Source organism: Microcebus murinus, chromosome 29, assembly GCF_040939455.1.
Source record: "Microcebus murinus isolate Inina chromosome 29, M.murinus_Inina_mat1.0, whole genome shotgun sequence".
NCBI lineage: Eukaryota > Metazoa > Chordata > Mammalia > Primates > Cheirogaleidae > Microcebus > Microcebus murinus.
In genome coordinates this window covers 396,737-408,947 of record NC_134132.1, presented here as the reverse complement: position 1 = coordinate 408,947, position 12,211 = coordinate 396,737, and the positions used below count along the sequence as shown (strand labels likewise).

The following is a 12,211-nucleotide window of genomic DNA, read 5'->3' as shown; positions in this document are numbered from 1 at the left end:
AAATTGTGCACATTCATTTCCTTCCCTCAACTCTGACCTTTGCTTTTCAGTGCAAAGTCAAGGACATAAAATGATACTATAAGCCCTCCTCCCTAAACCTCAAGAAAGGTACAGAAATAGTGCCTATGAATGGATATTGCATTAGAGCCTGGGCAACATAGGAAAGACCTCATTTCCTAAAAAGACAAACAAACAAAACTTGAAAGTTTCAGAACAACAACTGATTTGTGGATTCTTGTAGCACTAATATAGGAAATGAGCAGGTTGTAAGACCATCATGGAAGAGTAACAAATTGTAACCAGCACACATACACCCCCACCTTTACTCCCAGATTCTGGAAAACCAGATACTTTTTATAGTTTCTTTATACCACTGCATAAACTAGTTTTCTTCTGAAGATTGTATATATGATTGAAAATATTTGTACATTCAGTCATGTATTTACTGAAACCCCATGTACTCAACACTAAGAGCATAAAAACAGATAACTCCGAGCCTTCGAGTGTTATTTTATCTACACATTCAATGCCTTAACTAAATATATCACAATCAAATAGCTTTTATTAAAGCTTTTATTAAAGCCTAAACTGAAATTCCAATGAATTTAAAGGTACTCCTAAAGTGATCATTGGTCCTTGTTTGCCTAGGAGAATCCCCATTTCACCAGTCATCCTGACAAGCTATCTAGTTTACCACTGTTCCACATTTGTCTTTAAGGCAGGTATTAGCCACATTAAAATAAGCCACAATAGGTTAAGTAGACCATCACTTTATATACTCGGCAGATTCTGCTTTGGCCTCACTTGCTAAAATGCATGTGTAAAATGCACACACAGTGAAGAGTTCCCTTTAACACATGATCAAATCAGAAAAACTAGCAAACCTCTTTTGGCAGTGTTTTGGGTAAATATGGGAAATTTATACACACAAGAAATAGAGGTTGAGCAGCACTCCCTTCAAAGTCAGTGCTCTGACGTGGTATAACAACTATTTCATTATTTGTTAACACTGCACTTGACTGCGGTTTTATATTAATTATAAAATCTCTTGTGATTACGTGAAAAAATTAAGTAATGTCTGTCACTATGTAGACTCGGTCAGTAGAACAAGAACTTTACAAATAGTTTAATGCCAGTTTTACACCAATTTCAGATGCTTCAAACAGACGATTTCATTCCTTTCATTCATCACATGGAATCAAAACTTTTCTAAGACCATTCTGTTGAAGGAAACACCTATCATAAGCCTATTATAAAACAAACTTAACAACGAAGATAAAATTATTAAGTCCGGATGAACAGAATGTTATGGTAAAAACAATATCTAAAGCAGAAAACATTCCTGTATTGGCTGTTAATACAAACCAATCAAAAGAAATTTAGTGGTTGCCTAAAACTCAATTTAAAAAATACTTAGTACAATATGAAATGTGTGAAAATCTCAGGTTTAGTAATAAAAAAAAAAAAAAATCCAACTGTCTTCAGGATTTCAGTGTTTGAAGAACTGCCATGTAAATCAATATATGGATCCCACCCTGATGGGGGAGGATGTGAAGGGAGAAGGTAAGTCCTCTAAATTAATTGTTCATTTTGTTCCAAATCCATTGGAAATCTTTTTTTTTTTTTTTTTTTTTTTGAGAGACAAGGTCTTGCTGCTCTGTTGCCCTGGATAGAGTGCACCGACTACAACTTCACACTCCTGGGTTCAAGCAATCCTGCCTCAGCCTCCTGAGTAGCTGGGACTATAGGTACGACCCACCACACCTGGCCTGAAATCTTTAAAAACATGCAAACTGGCAAAAAAATTTCATCTTTTGAAACTTTTAGTACATTGGAATCATTGAAAACACACCTTGAATATCAGACAGTAAAATTTTTCCCTACAAGCTGAGGAACTGAACAAATTAAACAATGTGAGCTCCAACAGCATAGAAGTCTCTAACAGTGCTTTAAATATTTTGATTTCTGAGAAAGCTCTTTTGATGGAGCTCTCATTTTAATTTGGTAAGTTTGTATTCTTTATCACCATGGAATAAAACTGAGATGGTTTTACAATGCAGAAACATTCAAATTTGATAAAACACCCAACAGAATAAAGACTAATCACATAAAGGGTTTCTGCTTCATAAAAAAAACATTTGCTAAAAGGCAATCTGAATGCAAATGTAAAAATATCTGGGCTTGGAAATACTTGTACATATCAACAACAAGAAAAGAATTGAGACTATACTCCATTTACCAGGATTTGTTCTAACTTTCATACAAAATATTAACTGTTCCAACAGTGTGTTTTTTAAGGAGTTTTGAATACAGCTATTTAATAGATCCACTAAAAAACAAAATCCCAAAACACCATGTGTGATTCTTTTTTAAAGAGATAGGGTCTCACCACATTGCCCAGGCTGGAGTACAATATAGAATTCTTGGGCTCAAGTGATCCTCCTGTCTTAGTTTTCAGAGTAGGTGAAAATACAGGCATGTGCCACTATGGTTGGCAATTTGATCAATAAATATATTTTAAGAAATTATAAAATTCAACAAGGAATTTTTATTGACTCCATATAGAACAATAAAAGACTTTTGAGCTGAGCAAACAAAGCTTGAAATCACCATTAAGTAAAATGGTCGACATGTAGGTGATGTTTTTGGGGGTAGATATAGAACTACTATTTAGACCCCCAAGTAGAGACTCAACTAGAAAAGTACATACACAAGTCTAGGTCAGGAAAGAGAGGCTGGGAAAAAAACTTAAGTATCATTAGGTACATAGATGATATTTATAGCTATGGGTCTTGGTGAGAGCACGTTGATAAAAGGATATGGTAAAAGGATATGGTCGTAGGAGAGACCTTCGGACTAACTCAACACTAAAAAAAAGGAACCAATACCCTGAAAATTAAGTGAAGAAAAAAAAGTAGTAATCAACTATTTAATGCTAACACAGCAAGAAAGACCTGTCCACAATAAACAATGCAAAAAGAGTAACTTCAAGTACTTGTCTTTCTTATGTTCAAAATGCACTTCAGAAAATGGTCAGTTGTTCAGGAATGATCAGTCTAGATTAACTCCATTTTAAAAAAATGCTGTAGACAAGAATTATCCTGATCTGCCCTGCCAATTCATTTTTGAAACTTATCACAACTGCTCACAAGGTTAGCAAACAACTAGAGATCCCAATATTCACAATTTTAGGATAGATCAGACCAGACCTTAACATGCTTGTCTACATAAATACACCTAATATATTCAAGAATGGGAGAAAATGCATCCCAAATACTTTTTTTTTTGATTAGTAGGAATTAACAGAAATTCTTACCTCAGAGTTAAACAATTCGTTAAAAGAAATTATGTGTGGTTTTTATTTTCAAAAAGTATTACTAAACAGAAACAAAACATTAAATAACTGAGCCAAATGAGTATCTGAAAAATACATTTTTTGCAACCTGAATTAACTATCCACTATTAAGCAAATGACTTTTTCATAGATCAAGTCTCATATGACAATGATTTGCCAATTCCATGATAACCCTTATCTTTTATTCATTATAATGGCAATCTATTTTAGCACCATTAATACTTTATGGGGGCAAAAATGTAGATAGAATGAAAAATATTTGATAGCACTGACTATAATCAACAAGTTAGGGTATCCTTTAAAATAACCTAAACAGTGGAACTGGAATATTTCTAACACAAAGAAATGATAAATGCCAGAGGTGACAGACACCTCTATTGCCCTGATTTGATTAGTTCACATTGTATGCCTATATCAAAACATTGTATGTACTCTATAAAGATAGAACTCTTATGTGCCCATAGTAATAAAAAAGACATACTTTATCATGTTAAAGAATCAAACAGTCTGATATGAACAGAGAATTTTCCCATGTTCCAAAACTTATATAACAGTTCTACTGTTTAATCGGTAACCAAAAAAAGATCTCTCCTCAAGGCGCATTTTAAAAGTCTATTTTAAAGCTGGGCACAGTGGCTTCTGCCTGTAGTCCCAGCTACTCAGGAGGCTGAGGCAGGAGGATGGCTTGAGCCTTGGACTGAGGTTGCAGTGTACTACTATGACTCCCTAACCTAGAGAACAGAGCAAGACCCTGTCTCCAAAAAAGGGTCTGTTTTATGTTTAAGAACTAATCTTCAAACCACCCTACCGCCCCCCTTTTCCCACATAACAAAGACAGACCTGAATTTTCAAAAATACTATTAAAACCCAAATGCAATTTAACATATGCAATGCAAATGCTAAAGATAGCATTATGAAATAAGGACATGACTGTCTCCTCCAATAATAACACCAAGTATGGAGACTCACTTTCAATCTAAGACCCACTGTTAGGCTTATTTCCTCACCTCTAAAATAGGAATGCCTATTTTTATAGAAGTTTTGAGAAGATGAATGAGACTTAAAGCACTCTAGCACATTACCTGGCACATAATGTACTAGATACTTAACAAGCAGTTTGTAGACCACCCATCTTAAAGGCAAGATTTCTTGGCTAAGGCTCTCCATTTATTAAACAAAAGCAAAACAAAAGTGCCACATCTTATAGTTTGTTTAAAACTTCAGCCTGTGTGACAAATTTTTATACTTAGCTGTCTAAAAATGTCTGGCAAGCATTTTAATTCAAATATTACTGGAATAACAGGCCAGGTGTAGTGGCTCACGCCTGTAATCCTAGCACTCTGGGAGGCCAAGGCGAGCGGATCACTCAAGGTCAGGAGTTCGAAACCAACCCAATCAAGAGTGAGACATCGTCTCTTACTATAAATAGAAAGAAATATAAATTAATTGGCCAACTACAAATATATAGAAAAATTAGCAGGACATGGTGGTGCATGCCTATAGTCCCAGCTACTCGTGAGGCTGAGGCAGGAGGATCGCTTGAGCCCAGGAGTTTGGAGGTTGCTGTGAGCTAGGCTGACGCCATGGCACTCACTCTAGCCTGGGCAACAAAGTGAGACTCTGTCTCAAATAAAAAAAATAAAAAAATAAAAAAAAAAGACAAATATTACTGAACTAAGAGTTAAAAGTTGACAGTACAATTCAAGTTTCTCGCATGTATGTATCTACCCCAAATTACCTCCTTAATAAACATACACGTTTTGAATCTAGTAAGACTTATTAAAATGTCTGAAAAAACATTTAGCTGTTATTTTTACATAAAAAGCAATTTAATGATGGTTGGTCTAAACAAAATACCCAATGATGTTGAAATGATCATAAATAAAACTAAAGGTCAGAAAGCTATAAAGTTGACCTAGAATATAAACATAGTACTTGAAAGTTACACATCAGAATTAAGAAAGTATTTCTTAAAGAAACGAGTTTTTCTGCACACTGGTATTTATGAATCACTAAGCCTTTAAATGCTAACATCATTCCTTTAGAGTGAAGGTATAATTTAAGCTAGTTAATTCTGAATTTCAGCTCTTCACTCCCATAATTTTAGGCTCTTGTAACTCTCAGCTCATTTCTAAACATCTTATTTTCCAAGTTGTCATGATCAAGACACCTCTTTAGGCTGGGCGCGGTGGCTCACGCCTGTAATCCTAGCACTCTGGGAGGCCAAGGTGGGCGGATTGTTCAAGGTCAGGAGTTCGAAACCAGCAAAAGCAAGACCCTGTCTCTACTATAAATAGAAAGAAGTTTATTGGCCAACTAATATACATATAGAAAAAATTAGCCAAGTATAGTGGCGCATGCCTGTAGTCCCAGCTACTCGGGAGAGGGTGAGGCAGCAGGATGGCTTGAGCCCAGGAGTTGGAGGTTGCTGTGAGCTAGGCTGGCACCATGGCACTCACTCTAGCCAGGGCAAGAAAGCAAGACTCTGTCTCCAAAAAAAAAAAAAAAAAAAAAAAAAAAAAAAGTCTTCTCTTTAGTAATAATCAAAGATCTAAAATTAGGCGCCAACAAGCTTACACACTAAAGTTTTAAATTCAATAGAGAAGATAATCTATATAAAGCGTTTTATGAATCAAGACAAAAGGTTTTTAAAGATAAAAATCCTATTCTAGTTTTACCACTTTTCTTTCTCATCCTTTAAATAACATGTACCAGCACTTACCTTTTGAGATATGAAATAATCTTCATATCATTATTATGCCCACAAAATGAGCAAATAAGACATACCTTAGCAGAGGAAAAAACAAAAATCAGAGGAACAGAATAAATCATTGCAGATGCTCTTGTTTGTAGCAGACACTTTATCTACTCAATAAACTAACCCATGGAACTGCTTTTCCCTTATTCTAAAAATGTGACTATAGTCCTAGGTAACCGTCAGCTACCATTAACCAATTATTTGGGCATGGCTAACCACAGAGTTTTGTACTCTTCAGCCTTAGTGCCTGGCTCAAAGGGTTGGAAAGTAAGCTAAGCCTGACTTGACTTTACTCCATCATCCATCCCTGAGTTCCTGCAAATCAAAGCTACATGGGACATCCCCCCACCCCCTCCTATAATCAGGACCTGTAAGGACCCAGAACTGTTGGCATGTGTCCTGGAATTACATGGTTAAGCCAGAAGCCAAAGAAAAAGAGACTACACTGTGCAGCAAAGATAACAAAGAACTGACTTGGCTTGGAACTGTGCAATTTCAGTCTCTGAGGTGGCAGCTTGCTCTGGTTCCTATGGCTGGCTAGTCCTTTGATTTTTTAATTATTTCCTTCTAATAAATCCCTTACTTGATCTGGGTTATATTAAAAGAGGAAAAAAGTGGGGAGAGAATCATTCTAAGAAAAGTGCTACTCAGGACCCTTTACCAATTTTGCTCAAATAAAACAGTTCATGCTTGAGTTTTGCTGAAAAACACTTAAATGAAATAAAGTAAAAATTAAATTAGGGGGAACAAAGTCAACTTTAAATCTATATATGACAGACACTAGAGGTTAATTTAAATCTATTTCTAAAATTAAAGTGTAATGTCAAAACTACTAGCTAAAATTTCTCCATCAAACATCTATTCATTCATACAAATGCTGCCTTTTGGTGCCAAGCAGGTTAGGTGTGAAAACACCTAGATAAGATGAATGTCTCCCCAAATATACTGAGCTTACAGAAAGTAGGCAGACAAAAAAAAAATTATACTTCAACCTGCTTAAAATAAAATAATTCAAATGCTTTGTTAAGTCCTGAAAAAAGTAACCACTACCTTTGCCTGGGTTTAAGACAGTGACATTTGAGCTGAGTCTTGATGGAAGTTAGATAAAGTGGCATTCATTCACCAAGGGCAAAAGAGGAAGAGAAGTTTCCTAAGTAGAGAAAATGATTCAAAGTCAGGGATGTGAAAAAACATAGGCTATAAAAATTTGCTTTAACAAGTACTGTAGTTTGGGAAACCACAGACAAAGAAAGGGTACAGGAATAATGGTAGATGTAGCTAGAAAGGCAGACCAGGGCTTCGTCTTTTAAGAACCTAGAATGTTAGTTGAAGACTATCCCAAAGGCAATGAGAAGCCACTGATGGCTTTTTTTTCCTTTTTTTTTTTCCAGCATATTATGTGGGTACAAACGTTAAGGTTAGGTACATTGCCCTTGTCTCCCCTCCCACCTCGAGTCAGAGCTTCAAGCACGTCCATCCCCCAGATGGTGTGCATCGGACTCACTATGTATATAAATACCCATTCCCCCACTGATGGCTTTTAAGCAGGCATAAAACAAATCAGGTTTGGATTTTTGAATGTACTGGCAGTAGTATACTAGAAATGAATCTTTAACTTTTATATTTTTAAAATTAAGTCACATCCTAAAAAGCACCTAAATATTAGCTTGACCCAAAGTTAACATTTACTATACTTCTTCAGATTTTAAGAAATGCTACAGATATAATTAAGCTCTTTCATGTACTTGGATTGCCTTTCCTGCCCAAGAGGTAACAAATTATCAATTTTTCCCCCTCATTTCTACATAGGTATTGCTTAAGAATATATAACATTGTTTCATAGCTTTTCAAATTTTAAGTGGTATAAAACCATTTAAATACTATCCAGGAACACTGACTCAACACTATTCCTGACAAGACTTGTAAGCTTCTGGTGAACTACTGGCCCTCTAACCCCAAAATACATACATGCCCACACAACATTACTTAATTTTGGGGTATCACAGACCCTCCTCACCCCATATTGTAGGAATCCCTAGTATAAAGGACAGACGAGTCTATAACTAAATTAGGAAGCTATAGCAGTAACTCAGGTGAGAGATGAACATGAATTAAGTTCCTGGGGATGAAAAAGAAAAAAGATCTTAACCACTTCAGTACCAGCGTCAACTATAGTTGATAACAGATGAACGTGCAGAGTGACTTTAGCTGACAAGCCGTGTTACGACTTTTCTAATTTGTAATTTATCAAAATAAAATTGTGGCCGGGCGCAGTGGCTCACGCCTGTAATCCTAGCACTCTGGGAGACCAAGGCGGGAAGATCACTCAAGGTCAGCAGTCTGAAACCAGCCTGAGCAAGAGCAAGACCCCATCTCTACTAAAAATAGCAAGAAATTAATTGACCAACTAAAAATATATACACAAAAAATTAGACGGGCATGGTGGCGCATGCCTGTAGTCCCAGCTACTCGGGAGGCTGAAGCAGAAGGATCGCCTGAGCCCAGGCATTTGAGGTTGCTGTGAGCTAGGCTGATGCCACAACACTCCAGTCAAGGCAACAGAGACTTTGTCTCAAAAAAAAAAAAAAAAGGTCAACATTTAAAAATAGTGTAATAAAAACACATATGTTCTGATTTACATTACAAGTAAAGCTGCCTGTGAAGTAAAACAAGCTTTCAGTACTTTAAAGCTTTTCCTCATCACACAAGAGCAAAACGGATTCCTTGTCAACGCACAGCACAAACTATCGTGGGGACTATTGAGTGCCGGCTGTGGGCAAGGTTTCACGGCTGGTTAGCACAGTACCGAAGTGGTTCAACATTGAGCATTTACCCTTCAGAAACAGGACTCACCTCTATTGTACAATTGAGCCCCTAAAAGGAGAAAGAAATGAGTTCAAGTGTAAGACACATTGAGCTTTAGGATAAGTAGAACAGAGTGGTGTATCTACCAGACAACTTGGGTAAGTTCCCAAAAGACTCTTTTCTTAAAAGGGTGTCCTTGCTTCTAAGTTAAAGAATTTGATACAGTATTTAGCAAATTGAAGAAAAAAGTTCAATCACACCAATCCAATTCTCCATTACTCAATGTAAAAGTGAACCAGATTGAACTTTCCAATGATGCACCTACTCAAAATTTTCAAGGGTAATTTTGTCTGTGATTTTCACCTTATGAAAGAACTTTAGATCCTAAAAGTTTCACAGGCTTCAGGAACAAAAGCAATTTACAAAATTATTTGAAGAATTGAAATTGTCAGCTCATTGCTTCCCAGTAGTTAAGGGAGGAATAGTGGCAAGGATCACAAAGAACAGCTCACACATGGCACCCGTAAAATCTTCATACACTGCTGACCATCCCTTCCCAAGGGAAAAAAAACATCATATTAAAACCACTGTTAAAACCACTAAAACAGGAAAAAAATTGGTGGGAAGACCGGCATACGCTAGGAGTTGCTGAAGGCTCCACTCACCTTTGAAAGACACTAAAATGGGCCAACAACATACAATTAAGAGTACAATGCTAAGAAACTACACTGGCTATAAAAGAATAGCCAGTTGGACATTTCTTTCCCATGGTGTGGTTCTTTCGGGAAAATTTTCTTAGGATCATCTTCCTATGAATTGCTTCTCCTGAAACTTTCTGCACACCTGGCTAGTGTTAAGAATCCAGCCCTTCTCATGTGGGCAAAAATGCTCCTTCTCTTTAAAAGCAAAAGAGGTAAATAAAGCAGACCCACCTCCGCCTTCTTTCTATTCTAGGTAAAGGAGATCCTCAAAAGTTCTCATATGGATTAGATAGTTCACCTCATCAGGTTAAAATATTTGAAAGCAATTTGGTACAGCAATGGATTTTACACACCTGAATTGTCTATTTCCTGAAGACCTGGCAGGGCACTATGGTAGAAAATGGGACAGGATTCAGGGAATTTGCTCATGAATCAAGCCTCTCTAAAAGGCAACCAAGAAGTACTGCTTAAGCAAGTATTCTCATCCGGAGGTACAGGATTAAATACTAACGGTTTGGTCACTACATCTTTTATTCTGAAAATACTCCTTTTGTGGGATTTTAAAGAAAGCCTGCAAATGGTCTGAGGAAGATCTTTACTTCAATCATTATTGGATACAGGATCTCTTTATAACAGTTGATTCTTGAAGGTAAAATATAAAAAGGCTGACCCTATCCTAAAAGTCAAAACGTACTGCTAAGTACCGTTTTTTTTCTTCTCTATCTTTCTCAATCAATGATGGCTAAATGATCAACCACAGATTACAGAGAACAGAAAACACTGAAAGCCTGAAGGGATGTTAAGTATAAGAAATGATCCATGCCTTCAAAGACCTTACAAATGGGAAGTACTAAAATGATTTAATAATGAAGCTATAGAGCAGCAATGTTAGATGAGACTCTTAACAACTATATGAACATTCTGTAAACTTTCAATGACAACCACTGTATATCAGATTGTCATAACCAAAAAGGCAGAACTTATGAAAAAGTTATTGCTATTAAAGTATAACCCCATAAAAAACTTATTCTAGTTTGTTCAAGTCCCATCATTCCTCAAAGGCTTGTCAAATTTTAAATTACTAGGTTATAGTGGTAAGGCCAAGTTCATGGGTTCCATCTTGAAGTATAATCATTAATCACCACTGTGTTCCATAATAATTGTTGTCCCAATCTCTGCCGTCCATCTTGCACATCATCACACAAAGGTCATAATGAGGACTGAATAAGGTAGCATGGGTACATTTCCTATCAGCACTTTGGGGAAAACTTAAAAGCTTATGCCATTATTAAAAAGTTAATTTCTTGTATTTGTGAATCACTATTATACAGACAGCCTTTGCCTCAAACCTATACTGAGCAGCACAAACACTACCTTAGAGACTGAATAAGAGCATGACATGTGCCGCAAGGGGAGTAAGTGCCTTTATAAAAAAGTAAGAATCACCCTAAAGGAGCCTTTATAATCTAACAAAAGATTCAGATCAATGACAGAGGTCATAATGTAGTACAATTAGCTGCCCATCAGGCAGGCAATAACTACTATAATTGTTCATATAAAGTTCACATTTACTATAACAAAAATTTTTAATTTCTATACAACAAATGTAGATACAAATGTCAAGGAAGGAAACAAACTTTTCAGAAATGTATGGTTACCAGTAGTTATTTCAAGAGAAGGATGCTTGGCAAAAAGAATTTCTCAACAATTTCATGGAACTCTGTACTTAAACAGAATAGCCCTTTAAAACTTATTTTTATTATTTCTGAGAAATCCTAAAAGTTTTTATCTTAAGGATTAACAGGTAAGTGCTGTAGTGTCTCATTACATCACTGACAAAGTACTAACTTCCTGTTTAGTTGTAATTACAGGCCAGACAAGTATGCTTGTTCATTAGACAAGATACTAAGAAAGGCTTGAATGAATATTACTGTAATTTTTCTTTGCATCATCACTGAAGGTAAAGTTACTTAAGATTATTTAAACCTATTCTCTTGTAAACATTATCTGAAATAGGCAAGGAACCAAATTTAGGTTCTAAGCTTTTAACTCATGAATAGGAAATAAGGGATTTTATGGATATAAAAGATAAAAACAGGCCGGGCGCTGTGGCTCACGCCTGTAATCCTAGCTCTTGGGAGGCCGAGGCGGGCGGATTGCTCAAGGTCAGGAGTTCAAAACCAGCCTGAGCAAGAGCGAGACCCTGTCTCTACTATAAATAGAAAATTAATTGGCCAACTGATATATATATAAAAAAAAATTAGCCGGGCATGGTGGCACATGCCTGTAGTCCCAGCTACTCAGGAGGCTGAGGCAGAAGGATCACTCAAGCCCAGGAGTTTGAGGTTGCTGTGAGCTAGGCTGACGCCACGGCACTCACTCTAGCCTGGACAACAAAGTGAGACTCTGTCTCAAAAAAAAAAAAAGATAAAAACAGCATTCCAGTGGAAAACACTCACTTAGACATCAGCCATGAAAGAACAGCAAGATTAGGATTAATGTGCATTAAGTATTCTATCCTGGAGTAACCAAGAAATAGTATATCTCAACTAAGATACACTCAAAGGTTAAATATGACAAATTCAGCTATGA

At 36.4% G+C, this 12,211-nt stretch overlaps 1 protein-coding gene across 6 annotated transcripts in view; it reads right to left on the bottom strand.

The window, feature by feature from the left end:
• UBE2D3 (ubiquitin conjugating enzyme E2 D3) overlaps nt 1-12,211 on the bottom strand; it is a 34,874-nt gene that overhangs the window by 15,536 nt on the left and 7,127 nt on the right. The window contains exons 1-2 of one of the 6 annotated variants that reach the window (XM_075998617.1): nt 7,164-7,250; nt 6,078-6,142 (exon numbers count right to left, since the gene is read on the bottom strand). The exons of 2 other annotated variants lie outside the window; for them this stretch is intronic. In XM_075998617.1, the coding sequence (XP_075854732.1) occupies nt 6,078-6,103 (26 nt within the window). In that variant the 5' untranslated portion in view covers nt 6,104-6,142; nt 7,164-7,250. Of the gene's footprint in view, nt 1-6,077; nt 6,376-7,163; nt 7,251-12,211 lie in introns of those variants that run through there. 3 more of the 6 variants (XM_075998615.1, XM_075998612.1, XM_075998613.1) reach the window with 3 other exon arrangements.